Source organism: Coniophora puteana (genome assembly GCF_000271625.1).
Source record: "Coniophora puteana RWD-64-598 SS2 unplaced genomic scaffold CONPUscaffold_2, whole genome shotgun sequence".
Classification (NCBI taxonomy): Eukaryota; Fungi; Basidiomycota; class Agaricomycetes; order Boletales; family Coniophoraceae; genus Coniophora; species Coniophora puteana.
Genome location: NW_006913054.1, coordinates 2,901,938 through 2,923,655, shown reverse-complemented (window position 1 = coordinate 2,923,655; position 21,718 = coordinate 2,901,938). Strand labels below are relative to the sequence as shown.

At 54.8% G+C, this 21,718-nt stretch overlaps 8 protein-coding genes across 8 annotated transcripts; 4 read left to right on the top strand and 4 right to left on the bottom strand.

The window, feature by feature from the left end:
• Positions 1-245: 245 nt before the first annotated feature.
• Positions 246-2,091, bottom strand: CONPUDRAFT_150408 (uncharacterized protein; the record flags this gene model as incomplete). Its single annotated transcript, XM_007766850.1, has 5 exons — positions 246-836; positions 886-1,017; positions 1,070-1,432; positions 1,487-1,837; positions 1,885-2,091. The coding sequence occupies 5 exons, from the start codon at positions 2,089-2,091 to the stop codon at positions 246-248; spliced, it is 1,644 nt and encodes a 547-aa protein (XP_007765040.1).
• Positions 2,092-3,367: 1,276 nt separating this feature from the next.
• On the bottom strand, positions 3,368-7,304 carry CONPUDRAFT_150407 (uncharacterized protein; the record flags this gene model as incomplete). Its single annotated transcript, XM_007766849.1, has 16 exons — positions 3,368-3,844; positions 3,906-4,220; positions 4,290-4,508; positions 4,565-4,744; positions 4,795-4,891; positions 4,948-5,114; positions 5,183-5,281; positions 5,339-5,396; positions 5,457-5,545; positions 5,600-5,656; positions 5,721-5,912; positions 5,973-6,209; positions 6,282-6,706; positions 6,764-6,898; positions 6,950-7,033; positions 7,097-7,304. 16 exons carry the CDS (start codon positions 7,302-7,304, stop codon positions 3,368-3,370), a joined length of 3,039 nt encoding a protein of 1,012 aa, XP_007765039.1.
• A 1,562-nt stretch (positions 7,305-8,866) lies between these two features.
• Positions 8,867-10,589, bottom strand: CONPUDRAFT_70368 (uncharacterized protein; the record flags this gene model as incomplete). The annotated part of the gene is made up of 2 exons (XM_007766011.1): positions 8,867-9,663; positions 9,734-10,589. 2 exons carry the CDS (start codon positions 10,587-10,589, stop codon positions 8,867-8,869), a joined length of 1,653 nt encoding a protein of 550 aa, XP_007764201.1.
• An 875-nt stretch (positions 10,590-11,464) lies between these two features.
• On the top strand, positions 11,465-13,024 carry CONPUDRAFT_135279 (uncharacterized protein). The gene is made up of 4 exons (XM_007766848.1): positions 11,465-11,574; positions 11,626-12,418; positions 12,476-12,666; positions 12,732-13,024. Exons 2-4 carry the CDS (start codon positions 11,746-11,748, stop codon positions 12,831-12,833), a joined length of 966 nt encoding a protein of 321 aa, XP_007765038.1. The 5' UTR covers positions 11,465-11,574; positions 11,626-11,745; the 3' UTR covers positions 12,834-13,024.
• A 143-nt stretch (positions 13,025-13,167) lies between these two features.
• Positions 13,168-14,406, bottom strand: CONPUDRAFT_118533 (uncharacterized protein). Its single transcript, XM_007766847.1, has 6 exons — positions 14,338-14,406; positions 14,191-14,269; positions 14,030-14,140; positions 13,787-13,973; positions 13,568-13,725; positions 13,168-13,454 (listed from the first exon to the last, which is right to left on the bottom strand). Exons 2-6 carry the CDS (start codon positions 14,225-14,227, stop codon positions 13,342-13,344), a joined length of 606 nt encoding a protein of 201 aa, XP_007765037.1. The 5' UTR covers positions 14,228-14,269; positions 14,338-14,406; the 3' UTR covers positions 13,168-13,341.
• Positions 14,407-14,583: 177 nt separating this feature from the next.
• CONPUDRAFT_80132 (DUF1014-domain-containing protein) lies at positions 14,584-16,058 on the top strand. Its single transcript, XM_007766137.1, has 7 exons — positions 14,584-14,719; positions 14,857-15,279; positions 15,347-15,358; positions 15,418-15,468; positions 15,543-15,572; positions 15,655-15,695; positions 15,770-16,058. Exons 1-7 carry the CDS (start codon positions 14,624-14,626, stop codon positions 15,867-15,869), a joined length of 753 nt encoding a protein of 250 aa, XP_007764327.1. The 5' UTR covers positions 14,584-14,623; the 3' UTR covers positions 15,870-16,058.
• A 321-nt stretch (positions 16,059-16,379) lies between these two features.
• CONPUDRAFT_162766 (Calcipressin) lies at positions 16,380-18,357 on the top strand. Its single transcript, XM_007766846.1, has 5 exons — positions 16,380-16,734; positions 16,850-17,322; positions 17,472-17,534; positions 17,694-17,974; positions 18,040-18,357. Exons 1-2 carry the CDS (start codon positions 16,454-16,456, stop codon positions 17,298-17,300), a joined length of 732 nt encoding a protein of 243 aa, XP_007765036.1. The 5' UTR covers positions 16,380-16,453; the 3' UTR covers positions 17,301-17,322; positions 17,472-17,534; positions 17,694-17,974; positions 18,040-18,357.
• A 1,267-nt stretch (positions 18,358-19,624) lies between these two features.
• On the top strand, positions 19,625-20,749 carry CONPUDRAFT_49001 (uncharacterized protein; the record flags this gene model as incomplete). The annotated part of the gene is made up of 5 exons (XM_007765929.1): positions 19,625-19,725; positions 19,779-20,055; positions 20,119-20,267; positions 20,322-20,364; positions 20,462-20,749. 5 exons carry the CDS (start codon positions 19,625-19,627, stop codon positions 20,747-20,749), a joined length of 858 nt encoding a protein of 285 aa, XP_007764119.1.
• Between the last annotated feature and the right edge of the window lie 969 nt (positions 20,750-21,718).

Sequence of the window (21,718 nt, the reverse complement as noted above, 5' to 3'; positions counted from 1 at the left end):
ATAGCTTCCGCTAGGCCATAATGGCTCTTATTACTGTCTATACTCGCTTTCTTATATCCTGTACTTGGTTAGAAGGTAAACACTTTGTTGCGACGTTGTTTCAACTACACTCGCACTTATATGCATGCAAAGTAACAGAACTCAAGTGGATTGATTACAAGGACACATTGTAAGAAGTTGTAAGAAATATACTAATGACAGCAATTAGTATACATGAGTAATAAGATGAATATGCATCGAATATGCTACTCCTGAGTGGCCCGAGTACGTCTGGTGCGCTTCCCCTTCGTCGGCTCGACAGCCTGAGTCTCCTGCTGAGCCTCAGTCTCAGCCACCTGCGCCATCTGGCGGGTTCTGCGGGCGGGTTTGGACACGACAGTCTGGGGCTGAGGGACCATAGGTGCAGTCGTCGTCGGGGTGCCGTGACGAGCTGCCGAAGCGGAGCTCAAGGGCGCTCGCGGAGCCGTGGCAGACGGTGTGGGGCCAGGCAGCGCCGGCGCGTCCGTTCGTGAGACGGGTGGCTGACCGATCTGCTCCTGGATCTGCGGGGCCTGAACATCGGGGCCAGGCTCAGATGGCTCGGATGATCGGATCTGGAGCTTGTCGAATAGGGAGTTGGCGTGATCGATAGGGTCACGAGGCGCTGCGCGAGTCGTCTTTGAAGAGTTGGATTGGGAGGGGAAGAGGAACGAGTCCCAATAAGCCAGAAGCTTATTGGTCCAATCGGGGTTCCTGTTCAGCACCGAAAGGTACTCGTCGCACCGAGCCTCCCAATTGACATGCGTGACCTTGCCTGGGGAGTGAAACTCTTGGTCCGGGGTGAGTCGATGTATTACCTAGGAATACAATTAGTTAGCATCACAAACAGTAATGCCGATTACGCACCAAGACTGATATGTTGCTGATAAGCCCAGTCGTGCTTGCCTTGATTCCCCACCTAGTCGCCTTCGGCTTTGAACCGCCAGCGCCGCCGCGACCAGTCAACGCCGTTGGCCCGAATAAAGCGCCTTTAGCTGCCTGAGACGTGAATTTAGCTTGAGATTGAATCAAGACAGATTGTAAGACTCACATTTATCAGAGCCTCCTGCCTGAAAAGCTCGTCGCCATCAGGGAAGTACAGGTGCTGGAAGAGTATCCTCGGAAAGATGGGGACGACATCCGCTTCCTCCTGCGAGTCGCCCTTGCCCTTGCCCTTGCCTTCGCCCTTGCCCTCGCCCTCAGCCGCGCCGTTGCCGTTGCCGCTACCGTTGGTGTTCTGGTCGTCAGGTTTGAAGGGGTCCTGAAGGAGCCATTTGACAGTAGGGTCCTTCGTGAGGTTCTCCGCGGTTAGGAGCCCGTGGTTGCTGATGTGGAGCCCAGTATAGATGCGCGGGTACTGGGATTTGACGCTGTTGACCATGGTGCCAATCTCGGACCGCACACCGAAAAGAAACTATGATCAAGAGTGAGATTGAGTGAACAGAGTGAAAAATACCAAGGTATTCACCTTTTCCTGGAAATTCGGAAAGTTGACGATAGCTTTACGAAGTTCAGGCGACAGGAACTTCACAAACTCGGTAACTAAACAACGGCGTTTCTTGTCGACGCTCTTGAACCTTGATGGATGACGAGGGTCGAGAGGTTCGACGCCGTGAAGCGGAAAGAGGTAGCTGGGAGGGGCGAGGCGAAAGAGATATATGAACTGGCGGCCAATCGTGATGACCTTTGACTCCATGGACGTGGCCTTCTTCTTCGACTTGGCCTGCGCGAGCTCCTCCTCTAGCTCTTGAATCCGACGGCAGAGCGCCAAGAGCGTCGAATGGGCCTTGGTCCATCCCCCTTGTGCATGTTTCAAGGCCTGGAATGGTGAGTACGTGAAATGGAAGGCGTTCATGATGGACTTACCCCACGTAGCTCAGGCACAGACGCGCTGTCGGCGTCAACGCCCATGATTCGGCTGTGCATCATCGACTCTTCCGGCGTCTCAGCGCTCCTGGTCTCAGCAACGTCGCCGTCGCCATTGGCCTCCTCCTCCTGATCGGTTTGCTCGTTGGAGGAGCTCGACTGGATGTCGCGCATAGCGTCGCGGAAATCTTCGCCTGCAGTAGCCATGATTCAGATGTTAAGGGGATGGGGATAAATGAGAGTCGCACAACGTACCGTATAAATATCTAACCGTGACTGGGGCGAGCGACTGAGGCTGATCCCGGTGAGGATGAGGTGGTAAAGCATGCCGGAGCCATGATGCAGTGACGATTTGGATGCTGTGTCACTGCCATGCTGCCTCGTGTATGTACGATACCGACCCTAACTCCGCGTGCACAATACAAGGGAGCGAATAGATCTTGAGTAGTGGGCGATAACCGAGCATGAGGCACTCACAATGATTCATGCACCGTATCAATGAGTAAAAATCCATGCTGATGAGACACGTCTGCAGCATGCTAGTCAGCACTGAATTAATAGAAAAAACAAGGCACCAATCCAAGAACCGCCCACCTGATGTACTGGGACTGGGCACTGGGGACATCAATGCATAAGGACCCTTGATGCTCGCGGGTTCATCGTGGCCCTGGCGAGGTAGAACTGCCGTGGTCGTATTCGCTCGTCCGCGGGTCCTTGTCTTTTGTTAGCTGTGCGAAATGGCGTGACGAACCTGAGGGTAATGTCCGCAAGCGATAGAGCATATAGAAAGCGGGTTGGGATGGCAAGCGATAGAGCATATAGAAAACGGGTTGGGATGCTGCCAGTGAGAGGCAAGGCTGCGGCATCTTGCTGATCTGCAGTGCCGCGCAGCAGAGCCTTGTTGACGCTGCGGAGGTACTGAACCTCGTTCTCAGCCTGCTGCAGACGGATGGGGTGCTGCTGTGTAGTCATCTCCGGGCACTTGATGTGATCGCGCGGTAAGGGTTGAAGTGCAGCGGTGCAGGAACCGCTCGAGTACGGCTACTCCGCTGGAGGCAGAGGTTGGGTGTAGGGTTGATTGAGCTACACAGCTGGGTGCGCGAGGAAGACAACCGTCACTGAAAATAGGAAGTCAGCTGTGAAGATCGGAATAGATCAGCGAGAAATATGTACTGACGGGCCGTGGGTACACCTTAAAGGGATTCCTACGTGTATAGAGGCTGGAGGCAGTCGAGGGTGGAATGAGATTGTGCCGGTAAAGGAGTGACACGGCGGCCTGGGCAGTAACGCCTCGGTGGCGATGGATAAAACATAGACGAGGCGGCATGAAGGCAAGGGGATACGATAACCTGGATAGTGAAGAAAAGGAACCAAACATAGGGTAACAGTCGACCTGGTAGCGGGTCATTGCAGCGCGCTCGAATATTCAGATTTAGACATGATAGCAGATTTACGAAGGAATATATCTCACCGAAAGATCCCACTATTGTATTCCAATCCACTTGGGGTCTTTCATGCGAATAAACATGTCACCGTCGATGTAGTCGTTCACAAGGAACTCGTCAGGTCGGCGGAAATCGGGGAAAAGGAGGGCGCCCCGTATGATAGATTTGATGGGGATCATGAAAGCGTCGGAGCGGGGTTGAGCCTTGACTCGAAGAAATCCAAGGTCAGTATCTAAACGGCGAGTGCGAGAGCCTTTCTCCACTGCGGAGGTATACGGCTGCACAAGAACAGCATGGAAAGGAGAGCTGTTTGCGCCGAGCTCGGGGATGGTAAATTTGAAAGAAGTGATCAAGCGAACAATACCATATACGTCTGGTTCATCGTCGAGGTGAACGATCGCACAGTCGTACCGTGGCTTATCGTAGAAACTGGGGGTGCACCGGAGGAGATCCGTGCACATCTTCCAGGTCTCCATCGACTCATAGTTTATCTTGAGATAGCGGTACTCCTGAATCTATAGAATAGCAACAACGAGTGAGTATAACTAAAGTGCACCTGATACGAGGAAAACATACTATGAAGTGGTCGCGAACCGTAACGGGTGGACCCATATAGCTGCGATCCGGAAGGCAGACCTCGTTAATGAATATCTTGAGTGACTTGCGGAAGTTGATGTATGCTCGGTCGGAGGAGCGATGGGAGCTAACGAGGTCTTTCACAGTTTGAGGTGGGGAAGGCGAGCCGACATGGAAGTGACCCTCAAACGCTGGACCGAGCCAGTCGTCGTGATGGTCAGATACCAATGAGCGAGCCTTGAGTCGCTTATCTTGAGCTTGAATTCTGTCCTCGACGATGGACACGGCAAGCCGATGGTCCTCGACCCGGAGGATCTGTAATGAATGCAATGATGTTAATCTCAGTACTGACGCCTCCGTGATGCATACTCAAAATCCGCGTACCTGCTTTTCGACCTTCTTACCGTTACACCGAAGGAAATACGATCTCTTGAAGGGCAGGTGTATACCCTCATTAATCCTTGTTGTTGAGTTCCGGCTGACACCCTTTCGGTGGAGGTCCTCGACAGCGTGCTTGAGGATGGCGTGGTTTTTTGGAAAGTTCCAGTTGGTCTTGATATCCTCGATCCGCAATTTTGCAGCCTTCGCGACCTCGATGTATACCTGAGGAATATATAAGAATTATTCAGCACAGAGTCTAAGTCCTATAATTTACTCACATCTAAGAGTCGTCCATAGCGTTCGACTTCCTTGTCTAGAGCTGCAAGCGTCTCGTCGGTTTGAACCTCAAGCCCAAAGTACGAGTCGATCTCGAGGTAACTACTGAGTAAACAGAGCAATGCGTGGAATTCGGGTGATATGGGTCGGGGGATGACGTTATGAGCAGCGAAAAGCATTTGCTATAACATCTCATTAGCAATTAAGGCGAACGACTTTAAAAAAAACTCACCCGAGAGATGTCTCGGAATTTATTTCCATCGCTGAAGGAGACGGTGCTGACCCCGCTGAAGTGAGCAAGGCCGCGCCAACTCGGGAGTTGGGAGAATCTGCAAGTTATAAGTGGACTGTAGACACCCGGACAACAAGATCTTCGAGGACTTACTGATTGTCTAGTATGCTGAGATACTCGCGACTGTTATCGAAGCTGCCAAGAATCTTGATAAGTTCTGGATGGATGTGCTTTCCGTATACACCATGGTGGAAAGCGTGTAGATGGTCGACCGATACTGCATCGGCTGGGTCGGAGCTGCGAAGCATCCAGAAAGCATTCTATAGACATGTCAATGTTAGTGCAAGAAAAGTATAGTATGCGTGCTCGAAGGAGGTCGAATGCGCACCTTGACAGGCCGCCAGCTCTCGCTCTCGAGCCGTTCCTTGGCTTTCTTTTTCTTAGACCGATTGTCTGACTTAAGGTCAGCATAAAGACCCTCGGCAACCTCAGCAGAGCGCCGAGGGTAGTCCTCCGCTCACCTGCTTTGGTGCTCAGACGGCACCAAGCAGATCGGGCACGGGAAATTGGCCATCGCTCCGCGGATCAATGCCATGACACATCTATACTGCCAATGATGTCAGAGAAGAAGTAGATACTTTAGTGAAACTAATTCGACGTACTGTTCCTCGTAATCGGCAGACAGGATGAGGATGACTAGAAATAGCCACCGGGGAATGCCGTCAAAACAGCCAGAAAAATAGAAGCCGGTCTGTGAGGAATGTTGAGCGCCAGAAAACAGCTTGGCCACCGACTCGTGCCATACGACACGCTTCAGTGTTGTCCAGCTTAACGTTCGTTCTTTCTCGGCGTCTTCTGGAAGCTAGCCAGTCAATTTTATATTAGTTATTAATGCGAGTGTCATATTCACGATAAGGAGGACTCACGAACGGTAGCCACCCCACAACCCAACCACCTCCAACGCCTTGGCCATTCCGAATATCAACGGGGAGGTTGGCACACCTCGCGACGATCGGGTACCCTTGCACGTTTCCGGCGCTTGACAAGCGGGTCTTGTCGGCGTAGAAGACGTATGCGAGGGGTGCCGATGGAGCGTCTGGGTACTGTGGCAGAGAATCCTGTTCGCAATGTGAGTATCAATTTGCAGTGAGTACTATAATGATCATAGCCTCACTGACCTGGATATCCCACCATCGATCGGCGGTCCAAGGTTCGTCAATGAACCGTATGTAGTCGCTCTCGGGGCCTGATTTTCCGTTGTGCTTATGTACACGTTGAGCATCCCACACAAAGTGAGGAATAAGCTGTTCATTGTGGAGCAGATCGAGGCTCCAGTCCCACAGGTCTCGCCCCATGAAGTTGAGCTCGATTTCCTCCTTCTTCTTGTATTCGAGATTGATGGGATACTCCTGGAACTATTATACAACAAAAGTTCATGTAGCTAATACGTACAATATGGTATGTGTTTACGCGTGGAGAGAACTTACAGGCGTGAATTCCTTTGCCGCTTCATCGCAAACGTTCCGTAGCTCTTGAGCGTTTTTCATCGTGATCTCCTTCTTCTTCTCGATCGCGTCGTTGATGAGCGAGAGAAGTCGGTTGACGAGAGAGTCGGATAGGTTGGCGTCTATAGCAATCGAAGCGAATTCGCTATCTCCTCTGGATCGGAAAGGGAACCAGGGTTTGGCGTCTTCTTTGGCCTCGGGTACGTACGAACGGGAACGGAAGGTCTCGTACGAGTCGTAGCGAGCTGACTCGGCCCGTCGGCTCTTGGGCTGGTACTCGGTCTTGAATTCCTTAGGATTACCGCGTGACCGATTCGACGAGAAGTTTACTGATATGGGTGGGGGTGATACGCGTCCCGAGTCTGCCATGGAAGACTGTGTGTTTGAACTCAAGAGCGAGTCTGAGCCTGCATGAATCGTGGGTGATATGCTCGTAGATGAAACCGAGGTTGAAAGACACTTACGCATCCAATATTTGTCTGATCCTTGATCACCTGCATTCTGTCCGTCGAGCTGATCGTCGATAGGTTGATCGTCGAAAGCCTGGAAACCAGGTTCGGTCGCTGCGATCTCCATGTACTGAGAGAAACTGTCCGCATCTGCTATGTATTGAATTGAGAGACTCCGAAGTTGTCAGACAACAAACTTACCGTAATCCGATGCGAGGTTGGGACCATGAAACGAAGACGCTGACTCAGCAATAGCGGCCAGCTCACGGTGAGCTCGTTTTTTTTCTATTCGAGTCAAGCAGTTTAGTCGTACCAATGGAGCATAGAGGGATAGTTGTAGCGGCGTACCTTTGCGCTTGCTCTTGGAAAGACGCTCCTCGTAAATCTTACTCCCCTCCTCCTCCTCGTGCTTTCGCCTACACGCGTTGATGTGAGTTGCCTTCGCTCCCTTCGCCTTCGCATCAAACATCTTCGTGCAGTACATGCACTGGACCTTCCCGTCTTCCGAGCTGACACGCGTGCGAGCACCTCGCTTGAGGGGGCGTTCAGCGGGCATCTTGATGCAAGAGACGCGAATGGGATCAATCACTAGAGTAAAGGATTAGAGACAGCTGCTCGCCGAGGATTGATCAACGACACTCACCGTATAAATAGGCAAGGAAGCCGGGCTACAACACCTTCTCGAAACGTTGCAGAAACCGGAGAAGGTGGCGTTGAGGCGAAGGGTTCGAGAAGATCAAGGGAACATTCCGAATATAGACGACGGCCTGAAAGGGTGACTGATGGGTAAAGCACGATGATGGGTAAAGGGCGACTGGTGGGTAAGGGGCGACTGATGGGTAAAGGGCGACTGATGGGTACTGGTAAAGGGTAGAAAGGATTTGTTTTGTTGATAATCAGTACTTATCCGTGTCTCACACGTATGAGCGTGGAATTGACCGTGCACCTACAATTGAATGTTGAGCGCTGAGCGTTGGATACTTGAGGAAAACCATGCCAAATCGTTGATTCAGCATGCTCGCGCTCTGTGATCTCTGTGACTCAGGGGTAGCTGGATTAGACTCCTTCCCAATGGGGGAGGGTGCCTTACTCCTGTCATTGTGATGTCCCGCCGGCCCCACTCGGATGGGCCTCGATGTCATTCTCATGGATTCTCATGACTTCGGCTCCATCGCCGACGCTTCGGTTTCATTGGGATGGAAGCCCTCGGCTTTGTCATTCCGAAGGCCGCATTCTTATCGCCGCAGGCGTCATGGCAATGGCCATTCTAATCGCATTCTAAAAACCTGCTCAAGCGATGGGAAAGCAAATTCATTACAATGCCCCTAAGGGATGTTCCGACAAGCTGCTCGCCGAATGTTATACAAGGCGTCGATAGACGCGGACTTCAGCTTGAATTCAAGTCGGATCCTTTGCTTTTCGTGCCGGAACATAATTTCCATTAGCGCCATCAACGTCGAGACTTGTGCGTTCGACACCTGGATCCAGTGTTCGCTGATCATTTTGTCAAAGAAATAACGAGCGGACCGCATGGATGGACAGATGACGGACAGATATCGATGGTGCGGAGGTCAGAGAGAACCTGGCCCAACATGCGTTCTCCGTCCAGAGATTCATACTCCGAAGGGAAAATATAACTTCTTCAGTGGTCCTGCTTACAGCAAACGTTGACTGAAAAAGGCTTCCATCGGTCGGCCTTTTTCAACCACTTTCCAAAGCAAAACAATCACAACTTGTCTGCAGTGCTACAAACATTCACGACTAAACCAAGAATCAAGGTCAAGGCACAGCCAGTCACGTAGCGCCGAACTTTGTGGATGCGATGTGTATGATTGATCATTGATGAGGAAAACAGAAAACACAGAATGGTATGTACTACAAAACAGAAAGAAAAAACGGTATTAGCTACTCCAGAGCCAGCGGTATCGCATAACATGACCTATAATTGACATCATTCCAGAACCTGTGAGTGTGACGCGTAAAAAGCACATAATAGATGAACAACAGCAACATTTGATCTTGGTTAGAAAGACGCGAGAATAAAACACAGAAATAACATCGAGTGAAGAGAGACAGAACAGAAAGAAAGTCATGAGAGGGAAAACACACAACTCTAAATCAATCGGTCTCGGAGTCCGAATCCGAATCCGTGTCCGGCGGCGGCGACGCTCCGCGGGCCGAGCCCGCCCTGGACGACCGCCCCGCAGAGCTCCGGGACGAGTGCACGGAGCGCACGCTGGGCGCATGCGGCGTCGCCACCCGCACCTTCGCCCTGTGCTGATTGCGGTCCGCCGCCTCCTCCCGTGCCTTGCGCTCCCTCGCCTCCTCCGCCGTCTCGGGATACGCCCTCAAGCACTTGAGCTCAAATATACACGGCAGAATCTCGCCCGCGATCTCCCGCAGAAAATCGTCGTTCTGCTGTATCCCGCCAAAGTTCGTATCCCGACACAGCCAGTCCAGCTTCCGGAGCCCGTCGCCGAGCGCGCCCCCGGGCACATTCGGCGCGCGCGAGCGGTTGTGCTCGTACGCCTCGAACACCGCGCGCTGCTTCGCGCGCGAGAGGCCCTCGTAGTCGCCCTTGCCCACGCTCTCGTACATGACCGCCGAGATCCCGTCGAGCACGTCGCCGCACGTGACGCCGACGTGCCGGTTGCGCGCCTGGATGACGACCATCCAGGGGAACGCGCGCGAGATGAGGGTGAAGTGCGTGAGGCGCGGGTGCGTCGCCGGCTCGTTGCGGCCCTTCATCCACGAGCGCCGTGGGTCGATCGTGCGGAAGCAGGTGTTGGAGTGGAACGTCATGACCCACTTGAGGTAGTCGTCGCCCTCTGCGCTCGAGAGGCACGAGATGAGCGGGTTGATCGTGATCGTGGCGCTCACGACGCGCGAGAGGAAGGGCTCCAGGACGGGGCCGTCTGAGAAAAAGATACGAGATAAGATAAGATAAGTATGCGGTGTCAGAAGGAGAATCGGCATATGACGCACAGTGTTCGCCCTCTGCAAACATCATATCCTTCGCGCCGTCAAAGTCGTGGCGCATGCCCGCGACACCAGGGTCGGCGGGCGGAGGCTGAGGCGCCTGTGGCGGCGGAGCAGCAGCCGCCGCCATCTGCGCCGCGTACGGGTTCGCCCACCACGGCGTAGCTGCAGCTGCCGCAGGTGTCATATGCGGCGGCATACCGTAGCCCATGGGCGGCATACCCCCCATAGGAGGCATCCCAGGGGGCATCCCCGGAGGCATACCCGGGGGCATGCCCCACGCTGCCGCCGCTGCCGCTGCAGCGGGGTTTTGCCCATACCCACCAGGCAGCGGCTGCTGAAACGGGTTGTACGCCGTCGCAGGCGCATGCCACGGCGTCGGCGGGGGCGGACCGTGTGCAGAATGTGGTGCGTGCCCGTGTGCATGCATCGGCGGTGGCGCCGCTTGAGGAGGCGGAGCAGCCGCGGGCGGCGCCCACGGTGTGCCCTGCAGATTCGGATATCCGGTGTAATCGTGACTGAACCCGCCCGGTGGGTTGGCCGCGGGGTTCACGGGCGGGAGGGACGATGGTGGGGGGAAGTACGAACCCGGGGGGTGCTGCATGCGCCCCGCGGGCGTGGCGTGCACGCTCGGCGCGGGGGGCGGGCCGGGTGGGATGAAGGGTGTGCTGGTGTACGGCGTCTGGGGGTAGTATGGGTACTGGGTCGACGTAGCTGGCTGCTGTGCCCAAGCGGGCGCGGTCTCGTTCGCCGCTGGGGACGGGATCGCGGGCGGATGTGGGTTCACAGTGCTCTCTGGGGAGGGGAGTGGGGGGATGAAAGGGGTGCCAGAGCCGGACGAGTTGGTGTAGCCGTTATACATGGTGACCTTTTTGAGCGAGGGTGGGGCCGGACGGGGCGCCTAAATGGTATCGCGGGTCTTGGACTGGGGAGGCGGTGGGAGAGCCGATGATCAGGGGACCCATGTGTGTTTGTTCTAGGAAGGGACTACGCACAAAAGAAAATGAGCTGGAGCACAATGAGCCGCACAGCAAATGAGTCAAAAGCTGTTTATGTTGTGGATATTGGTGGTATTCGGATATGGCAGGCTCAGAATCTGTACTGGAAGGTGTAGCGGCGCAGATCCTGAGAGCGATATGGCAGCCAGAGAAAGTCTGAGAAAGCAAGATGTATAAGGAGGTGTGGGTGTGTCCGACCTAGCGATGGGTATGTCCGTATGCTGAGTGGCCTCGAGGAAAGGATATTGGCGATGATATGTTGATTGCGACTGTTCAGTTGGGGTGACTATGAGGAAATTCAGAGAAGAAGAAAAGGGCACGTCAGGAATACAAGCAGGTCATCGCAGGGCATCCGATGGGAGAGAACGTCTAAGAGGTCTTTGGTGAGCTGTGTGATCGGGCAATCGGTGGCTGTGCACCTGCCTCTTTCTGCCTCCGCTCAAGGGGTAGTCAGAATCCGAATACCGCATATAGGGTCTAGGGGGGGGGTGTACCGGGCAGGCCTTAGGAAATTCACTGGCTGAGCTCGGGTACAGCCAGAATGTCCACGTGGACATCCAAATGGGGAAGGTAGGCTCCTATCTTAGAGGTCCAGAGCGCTGGATTGGGGACGATTTTCGGGCGATTTGGTGCTGTCGCGTCAAGGAATGGCAACAGAGATCTACTATGATTTATACTAAGGAACCTATAGACTAGTATGTAGACAAATGGCAATCTAATGAGTGATCGCAACACACGTGCTGCAAGCGTTTGCTGTGAGCCTGCACTTGCAGATTGCACGCTCAGCAACGGGGCTATCCCGTCTACCTTCTGTGCCAACAAACGAACTTTTCCCTTACAGACCCGGAGGTGAGCACTCGCTATTCTTTATGTACCTTGCTTGCACTGACAATTTGTCAGGTCGTGCTGCGTTCGCTGTTGACGTTGACAGCTTGGCCGACCTACACCCTCGACAGCGCATTAGATGTATGTCCCAGGTGTAAGCCCACGTTCGAGTGGCAGCGTGACAGCGGTCCGCGGATGATAGAGCACGTTGGCGTCCACATCCTTTTGGATGATGGGCTGGATTGTACCGTCGAGTTGTGTGGGTTCTGCATGCAACCAGCGGCAAAATCTGGGTGCGTCTTTTATCTCCGGCCCACCAAAGGATCAGCAGCGGCCACTTTCCAGGTCGACCTCACCCGCTCATCATGCCCGAACCTCATCTATTTCTCGTATCACTCCGCCGCAACAACAAGTGACAGCACGCCTTGCTCAAACGTCCCCATCGCCTGCCCTATTTGCTCTCCCACTAACAAGCTCGCCATTCGCAATCCGGCCGTCTGGCGGTACTTGATGGTTGCCCACCTACGTATCCACCATGCATCATCTCAGCTGCTCCCCCCTCTCGTCGAGAAGTTTGAGGTTCCCCAGGAGGAGATTACAAAGATGGAGACGTTCGTCTGGCAGAAACGGTTCATCAAGTCGCGCAAGTCACGCAAGGCATATCAAACACTCACCATCGCAGTCTCGGACGCGCACCGAACATCACAGCTGGCCTTAAACGCGAGCGAAGACGATCACGAGGGTCTTGCACTCGCTGATGAGCAAGGCCCGAGCGACGGCGTCCATCCGGACAGCGTGAACGTCGTGGATGGCGCAGTCAACGATCACGATTCGAACGTGGTGTCAGATGTCGAGGATGAACCGGCTGGTGAGCTTGTTTTTTCGTCTGTTTCTTTCTTTTGGCTCATATATCTTTCCGTACCAGTGCACGAGGATTCACTCGACGCGCCTGAATCCGTCGAAAATGACGTTGTCACACGCGCCGGCTGGAAAAGTCGCAAGCGCGACCTCAACGCGATGCTGCGTGTGTGCGACTGTGACAAGGTTGTTACGCCAAAGGAGATCAGCGACGGTGTTGCAATCCGGTGCAAATACAATCGCTGCAAGACAGGATGGGTATGTTCAGCCTTTCATCCGTTGCTCGTTGCATACTAATGTATTCACTCGTATGTTTTTGTTAGTTCCACTTGACTTGTATGTACTTGGACCACGTCGTGAGCGATTGGCGGTGCCAGTCGCACGAGCGGCCCATTAAGAAGGCTAAACGTGGTGGCAAGAAGTAGTGCGGCGCTGCCCGCCATGTTTTATTCATGTATTTTATTGGATATCTTATGTTTTCATCGTATGTTTAGAGGTCGCGGATGTATTATGTCAAGTAGCTGACGTAGGTGACCAAATTGGGATGTACCTTCCATATATAGAAAGGGGGGAGGGGGGGTAGTGGCCGGAGTGGCCTTACGAAATTTACAAACCCACTTTGCAATATTCTAGAATTGAATACCCCTTGCCTCCGCTCCCTGTCATCCCATTTCATCTCGGCTCATCGCGCCTTTTCGCCTCGAGGACGCCGCGAGGCTGCCAGCGGCTATTTGGAGCACGGCCCGCACTCGTGGTTCAGGGTACGAGATATCTCCGTCACCAAGATAAGATTACAGCAAAGCTAGTACATGGATGCATTTCAGGCCTACAAGACGAGATAGAAGGTATCGACAGAGCAAAGATATAGAAACGACATAAAGCAAGAAAATAAAAGTATAGATCTGAAACATCACATATGCCATCACCAGCGCTTCACGAAGTCAGGCTCATCACAAAGATGTTCGGTGCCTTGAAGCCCAGACGGGAGATCGCATAGCCATCCTTGCGCTGGAGCGTCTCAAAGTACACTTTATCACGGAGCCAATCTGTCACCGCGGATCCAAAGAGACAAAAGATAAACACGTGGAGTCAGCGTTGTCTGCACAGGTCCAAGAACACAGAACGTTCGAGTGGGATGGGGCAATGAGGGATAACGTACCGACGCGCCTGTACCGGTTCGGAGCAGACGAAGGGGTGTAGTACATTCCTCCCCAGTTCCCCCCGCCCTGGCCGTGCGATGCAGTCCGCTTCACCTGCTCCTGCACCCGCGGGGCGAGGCAGGCGAACTCGCCCTCCGTGATGAAGTTCTCCGTGTACCTGTGTTTCGTTTCATATGCGAAATCAGCCAAGGCGCCAGAGAGAGGGAGAGAAAACGCACTCCTTCCAGAGGCTGGTGCAGACGTCGCTCATGGTGACGCCGCGATCGTTGTGCACCATCGTGCACCAGGGGGTGAGCTCGCTGATGATGATCAGATCGGTCACGCGGGGAAGCGTCGCGGGCTCGTCCTTGGCGGTGAAGGGCAGGTCGTGCCCGCGATCCTCGGGGTTGAAGCCGCCCGTCTGGCCTGTGTTCTCCCGTGAGCAAAGCGAAGCTAGTAGCCAGTGCGATATCGATGCGTACCGTCGCGGATGTTGAAGAGAAGGTGGAAGGCGGAGTTGCCCTCGAGGATCGGGTTGAGCTGAAGCTCGGTTTGGAGGAGGTAGAGATCGGTTTGCGTAAGGACGGGGCCATCTAGTCTGGCATGTTGGAGACGTCGATAGTATGGCGAGGCAAGTACTTACAGCTCCCTCCGGCCGTCCACTTTCCAATATCAGCCATTTCGACAACAGATGTTTGTGTTGTTCAGGAGAGGGAGAGCGTCTGTATCGGCGACGGCGAGGAGAAAGAAGCTGAGCAAATGCGTGTGCGAGAAAGGTCCAAAAACCTACCTATAACTGAATCGCTGAGTATCGGCCCGTATCGCACACAGCACCTTCGCGAGGAAACGTGCACACTGCAGAACGAGAACGGAAAGACCCAAAAGACAGCGGTTGTCCAAGGGTATGCTTGGTGGCTGTGTCCCACTGCCCACGGAAGCAATTGTTCGCCCGCGAGTCATATTTCCCGATTAGATAAGATCCGGTCCCGGTGTGACATCAGCCGCCCAAATCTCAAGCTCACTCATCCCCTAGTCCATCATCCACACACGCCTCCTCCTCAGCAGGTTTAAACACCATGGCACCCAAAGGAGGAAACGCAAAGAAGGAAAGTGGGCGTTCAAAGAAAGCCGAGAACGAGGCAAAGAAGGCGGACGCAGCTACCGCCGACCGGGTGAGTCACTGCGTTGCGCTGCGATGATCTGCTCACACAGAGGCGCCTGCCTGCTCCCCTTCCTCGCCTCTGCCTCGTGTTCCGTCCGCGCACGTCGCGCGTGCATCATACGGCTGTGGCATCTCTGTCGTGTGTAGGAGCGCAAAGAAGCCGAGAAATGGACGGACGGCTCCAAGTCGAACAAGTCTAAAGAAGAAAAGGAGGAGAAGCGCAAGGCCGAACTAGCGCGCAAGGCTGAGCTCGCGCGGCTCCTCGCGGAGGAGGAAAGCGCGGCGCCCGCCAAGGTGAAGGCTGCGCCCAAGGCCGGCGCGAAGAAGGGCAAGGGCAAAGACCTACCGCCCGCGGGCCCTGGGGCGATCGCTGCGAGCGCGAGCAAGCAGGCAGAGGCGGACAAGGAGAAGGAGAAGGAGAAGGAGAAGGAGGAGTTTAAGCCGGTAGAGGCAGAGAGTTTCTCTGCGACGGGAATTGATAATGCGCTCGATCTCCTGGATATAGTTACTGCGAGGATGGACAAGGCGAGCGTCGGTACGCAGGCAGCTGGAATCGAGCGGCATCCTGAGGTGCGTGTCCGCTAAGTTTTGACGTACCGAGAGGGCTCGAGTTGACCCCCTGTCTTTTGCATCTTAGCGACGATTCAAGGCAAGTGCTGTGCCGTGCCCTGGATCGCACCGTATATCTAACATCAACACTAAACTTAGGCTGCATTTGAGGCATACAAGGAACGCGAGCTGCCCATAGCCAGAAAAGACGTACGTGTCTATCCATTCTTCCACTGTGTCTCAGGCGTGAGGGTAGCATCGCTGACACGGTTATCCCTCCACAGCACCCCGGACTGCGGCTACAGCAATACCAGGTACGTCGCACTCCCAGCGGGGCTTGGCAGCTCCAAGCGTGCGTTGCAAATGTGTACTGGTGCTAAATCGCGCATTCCGCAGGATCTTTTGTTCAAGCAGTTCCAGAAATCACCCGAGAACCCGTGCGTCCTTGTCACAGCGATGACACTTTTGCTGTTCTTTCTGATGCACTTGCGAACATTAACGTATACTGCAGATTCAACCAGGTCACGGTCGATTTCAACGCGTCCAAGGACGACAAGGTGCAGGCGCTCAAGGCGAAGCAGGAGGCTGTGGAGAAGCGGTTGCGTTCTTGAGTGTCGCTGTTCGCGTGTCTGAGTGGTGACCATTGGGAGATGTTTGATGCTTGATCTCAAAAAATAACGACGTTTTACGAATACAAACGTGTGCTGTGTATCTTCGTAGACAACTGTAACCCATTGTATACTTTTCCATTCTCATGATCACTACTTGGCTCTTGGCTGACGAGTCAAGTCTTCCATCGGAACATTGCCATCCCGCCTGACACTGGGCGATGCTTCCATCGGGAACATCTGCAGCAAGTCGGGGACCTTTGGCGTCTAACACCGGTGCTATACGCAGCAGGTATCGGCCAAGAGTCGGCCCAGTGACGAAGAGCGCCCGGCCTCTTGAGCTAGCTTGAGCTGGGGCAGCGACAAGCGGTGCAGGCGGTGCTCCCACGTGGGCAGCCGGAGTCGCTCTCCGCTTACATAAGCGGATACCCTGGCGGATAAAAATGTCCAGAATCCCATCGCTGAGATTCGTCCAAGTACTGCTCCTCTCTTCCTGCATCCATCCATCCACTCTCCTCTTTTTTTCTTCTCCTCTTCCTTTTCATCTCATTTCATTTTTCATCGCAACCTAACGCTACATACCACTAATGCCCGACGCCTCTGCCTTCACCCGCCCCGCCGTTGGCGTGCTCGCGCCCGAAGAATCTGAGCGCACTAACTCGCTCATCATCGCGCGGGTGCCCCCCGAGTTTTTCCGGCAGCCGCAGCTGCTCGATCTCCTCCGCGGCCACTTTGCGACGTTCGGCGAGATCAACCAGTGGGCGCCGATGCCGTCGTTTGCGCGTGTTATCGTCGTTTTTTATCATGAGGAGTCGGCAGAGCGGGCGAAGCGGACGTGTGATCCGTTGGTGCTTGAGCATGCTGATGCGTATGTTTTGTTTTGTTCCCTCACCATAGATGCATTCTTGCTTGAAATCCCTTCTCTCTCCACCAATAATCATTTGTTGATATGCATGAATGCTGACGCACAGCTCCCCCTCCAGCTCCCCAACCATCATGCGCGTCTACCGCTCCGACCCCAACCCCATCCTCACCGCCTCCTCATTTTCCTCCTCGTCGCACCTCCTCCACCCGCCTCCGATCGAAAAGAACTTCCTCATCTCCCCGCCCGGCTCGCCGCCCGTCGGCTGGGAACCCATCCGCGAGGACCCGCCGAACGCGGCGCCGCTCGCGGACGACCTCATCGCCGCGCTGCGCAAGCTCCAGCTGCGCGAGAAGCGCGGGAGCCGCGAGGTGCTCCTCGAGCCCGAGGACGGTGTCGGTGTCGGTGTGTACGTCGAGGACTGCGATGCGTACGATGTCGATGTCGACGGTGCGGAGGGGGGTGGTGGCAAGGAGGAGCAGGATTGGGAGTACGGGGCGCCGTCGCCGGGGAGACAGATGCGCTGGCGGCCAGTGGCGACGGCGATGCCTCCGATCCCGGCTTCTCTGTGATGATTTATTGTTTTTATAGATGGTGAGTGGCGGGCTTCCTTCAGCTTTTAGCGGGATGATATACTTCAGACCTGTACCGAGTTCTTCTGCGGAAACTTTACATTGCCTTTTTTTTCTGATTCTTTTATTGATGTCAGTTTTGTAATATTATGCTGACTTTCCTTTCCGCAGACTTTTCGCCCATTCCTTCTGATCTTTGGCATCGTGCCATCACGGCTTGTATTTGTACCTAGCGTGAGTACACCTCTACCACCCCCCCTTTTCCTCGGATGAACCTTTCAGACCTGTTCTGCTTCGCTGTGGAGACAATCTTACATTGCCAATTTATTTATCTGAACTACCCTACCCCCTGCTGTTTCTCGGCGTTTTACTAACTGTCATTCTTCTTTGCAGGTCATCACACGGACTTCTGTATCTCACACGAATCACATACCTGGCATCTGTATATTCTGCTTTACATCGATATCATGGGACAATATTAGTTACCTCTTGGATTTGGATCTTGGCTGAACGCGCGTCCTATGAGCGCCGCACGTGTGAGCGGGAATAGTTTGCGCGAGCAGACGATGGCGTCGTACGAGTCCATGGTGGAGCGACCTTTCGGTGCCGTCCCTGGCGCAAGGACAGAAGCTCGGAAGGTTGAGGAAAACCAGGGCAGCTCTGATGGGCTTCAGAGAGCACTCAATATCAGTCAGGCAGATGCGCCTAGCTCGTTAAAGAACGTTGGCTTTTACCTCAGTACACGAGTCCTTTCAGTTCCCCAACCTTACTCGAAAGAGCGTCGCTCGCACCTCAGCTGATAGCCTCGCCGTTGTGATCCTCAAGCCGAACAGTCGATAAACGTTGGAGCCCAGCTCGAAGCGTCTTGCGATGTTTGAGGGTCAAGTCCCTGACGTTGTAGCGGTCGATGAACTGGACGACTTTGATCGAGGGCGCCGTCGCGCTCATGGCTGCAAGAGACTCCAGCAGGTAGCGGTAGTCGGCGTCAGGCGCCTGCAGAAGGCGGCTGCGCAGCGCGAGCGAGGCGATGGGCGGTGGCTGCAGGCGGACTGGGAACGTGAGCCACGACGGGAGGGAGAGGCCGAGCCTCTGCAGGCGGGGGCACCAGGCGGATATCTTGGATGCGACGGCTTGGAAGTAGCTGCTGTGCTCGAAGGTGGTGATGAAGAGGAAGACGGAGGTGAGGTTGGCGCCGAGGGTGTGGAGGGGGTCGATGTGCAGGCCTGGGGCTGCGGTGTCTCTGCTTTGGATGAATGTGATGTGGCGGAGGGAGGGGAGACAGGACGGGATGAGGTCCTGGCGGGTGTCTTCTATGGGCCAGTCGCAGATGGTGAGGCTGGTGAGAGAGCGTAGAGGAGGGAGGTGGAGCTCTTCGGGGCCTGCGGAGGCGACTAGCGCGTGGCAGGAGTATACTCGCAGGCTGGGTGCGGCCTTCAGCAGGTCGTGCACGTCTGAAGTTGTGGGTAGGAGGCGATCGTTGGTCCAATCGACGACTCTCAGCGACTTGCCGACGCTGCAGAGGGCGTCGATGACCTCGTTGGGCATGCGGACGCGGTCGTAGAGGGGCGTCTTGATCGCGAAAGAGACGATGACGAGGTTGGGGAGGCAGGAGATGACGGCCGCGAGCAGGTCGAGCTCATTCTCCATGCAGATATCGCGGTGGGGCTTCTGATCTGAGAAGGCAGCGTCGAGTCGCATCGTGTACGCGCCCACCGGCCGCCGGCGGGGGTCGTCGCCGTCGGGGGGATCGACGCGTCGGGATCTGCATGCGGAGTCGTGGAGGGTAGCGCTGAGAGACGCGAGGACGCGGCTGCGGCCGATCCATATTGATTGGTAGAGGAAGGGAATGGCGAGCTGGTACCATGTCTTGGAGACCCGTGGCAGGTAGCGCCGTGTGACCAGCGACCTCTTCAGCGCAGGGTGGTGGTCTCTGTTGAACAGGGGTCCGATGAGCTCGGCGTGTGTGTAGATGTCCGGCTCGAGGACGTTGTCTACGCAAGTGGCGTGTTCGATGATTTTGATCCAGAGCTCTGTTGGGAGCGTCTTGTGAGTGTCGAACGCAGGCATGTTGGTGATCGTCCGTGTCGACGTCGATGTTGACGTGAGGTGGAATGACCAAGTTGTTCTGGTGGTGTGAATAGGATTTGACATTTCGCAGTCACGTTCAGGGGCTTCGCTGTCAGTCGGCATGATTACCGACGCTCTACCGACGCCAGTGCCCCCGCCCAGATCTTCCGAGGGCGACATGAGACCAGCTCATAATACAAAACAATCCCCGCGACCACGACGCCCATGTCTCCCGTCACCATCCTCTTCCACTAATCATGCCGTCTTACACTACCCTCCTCGATGACCAGGTCCCCCTCATCACTTTCGACAACAACTGGCAGGCAGGCAGCTCCCAGGATGACGACCTCGCCAGCCTGTACGTCCTCTCATTTTTCAATTGATCGAGCAAACGTTGTCTCACCTGCATAGTTACTATGCCGGCACCTTCACCACCTGCAACGTCACCGGCGGACGAGCGACCCTCACCTTCAACGGCACCGGCGTGTGGATTTACGGTGCGAAGCGGGTCAATCATGGAACGTACACCGTCCAGGTCGACGACAGCACCTACTCGAACCTCAGCGGCTACTCGGGGACCGAGGTTTTTCAGCAATTGCTGTTCAACCAGAGTGGGCTGATGCAGGGGACGCATAAATTGTCGATCACCAACACGGACACGACGGGACATTACGTTGACCTTGACCTGGTGCGTGTTATCTGTGGGGTTTGCACATGGGAGCACGGAATAGACGTGACTGACATGTATCAGATTGTCGTGCAGTCGGAAGTGGGCGACAGCGACCAGCAGCTTGTTTCTAGTATCATACAAGACACGGAGCCCGCCTTCTCGTATCAACCCTCTCAGGCTTGGAGCACAGACCCACCATACGTTCAGCTTTATAATAACGGGACTGGGCAGTGAGCACATTCTATTTCTTAGCCGGTGTGAATGAGAGACTGACAGGCGCGAAGTTCGAGCGCAACCTCCAGCGCAACGGCCACTTTAAAGTTCACTGTGCGTACCCTTGCTGTCCTCACATTTCATCTAGACTGACTTCCCATCTACTCTAGGGTGCGTCATCATCCAGCACCATCTTCTGGTTCATGCTCAGTTCATCTCAAAAGGCGACGTAATATCGCTATACGGAACCATTGGTTCCGATACCGGGCAGTACTCCGTGCAGCTGGACAGCCAGCCAGCCATGAACTTCAGCTCGAACAAGGCCATGCGGTATACACAGATGATGCTCTTCCACGCGGATAACCTCGGCCCCGGGGAACATCAACTAAAGCTCACAAATCTTCCACAATCTGCAACTCAGCTCTTGAACATTGACTACGCCGAGGTCATGACGCTGGCAAGGTACGCTTCGTTTATATTCTGCCGATTTTGGTACTAGCGCTAACGACACGGCAGCGGGGACTCTACAACGTATAACAACGTTAACAATATTTCTGGTTCATCCTCAAAGTATGTCACCCTGCCCTCTCCCCTCCTCCCCTCCTCCCCTCCTCCCCTCCTCCTGTCCTTCCTTTTCTGACGTTTCTTTACCTCACCAGCGGCATCGACTCAGGCGCCATCGCCGGCCTCGCCGTCCTCGCCGTGACCACGCTCGTCGCAACGTGCGCCGCGCTCTGGTTCTTCCGCAAGTGGCGCGACACCGAAGCCAACTACGTCGACCTCTACCGGTCCTACGCGCAGAAACCCCTGCAGCCCACCGCGTTCACGTCGGGCGCGCTCACGGGAGGCTCGGAGTCGGTCAGCGGGACGACGTACGACCTGCGGAACGATCTGCGGAGCCGCGACGGGTCCGAGTCGCGCTATGTGAATCCGCCGATGAGCCCGCCGTATAGCGCTGAGGTGAGTGGGTCGTCGGGATGCTGCTGCGATGATGTGTGTGTGGCTGATGGTGCTTGTGGCAGTCGTATCAGATGTCGGGGTATCCGTCTTCGAATGTCGTTTCGCCGTCTCATGCGCCTAGTCAGAGAGGGTTTTACTAGGGCTCTCACTCGTCCGCACCTTTTTTCTTAAGAGCAGTGCTCTTCTCTCCTTTGCATCACCCCGCACCCTCGCTGGCTACCACATGTCGCAGGCCATCTCGCTCCTTGATTGCTTTATCCTAGGGCAGCAAGTTTCTCGCTGATATGCAAAATATACGGTCGTTCATATACCATCCTCTGTCTCTATATCATAGTCTTTTGCTACCCTGCTGCTCGTCGACTTACCTCTATATCTCCATTTTTTACTCAAGGACAATATGTACGAAGATAATAGTGACTATGCTGTCGGTCTACGTCAGGTCTTTGCTGCGCGTGAAAATGGGCATGGGTGAGCCACTATAGTACTATATGTTGGCGGAGTGTCTCAA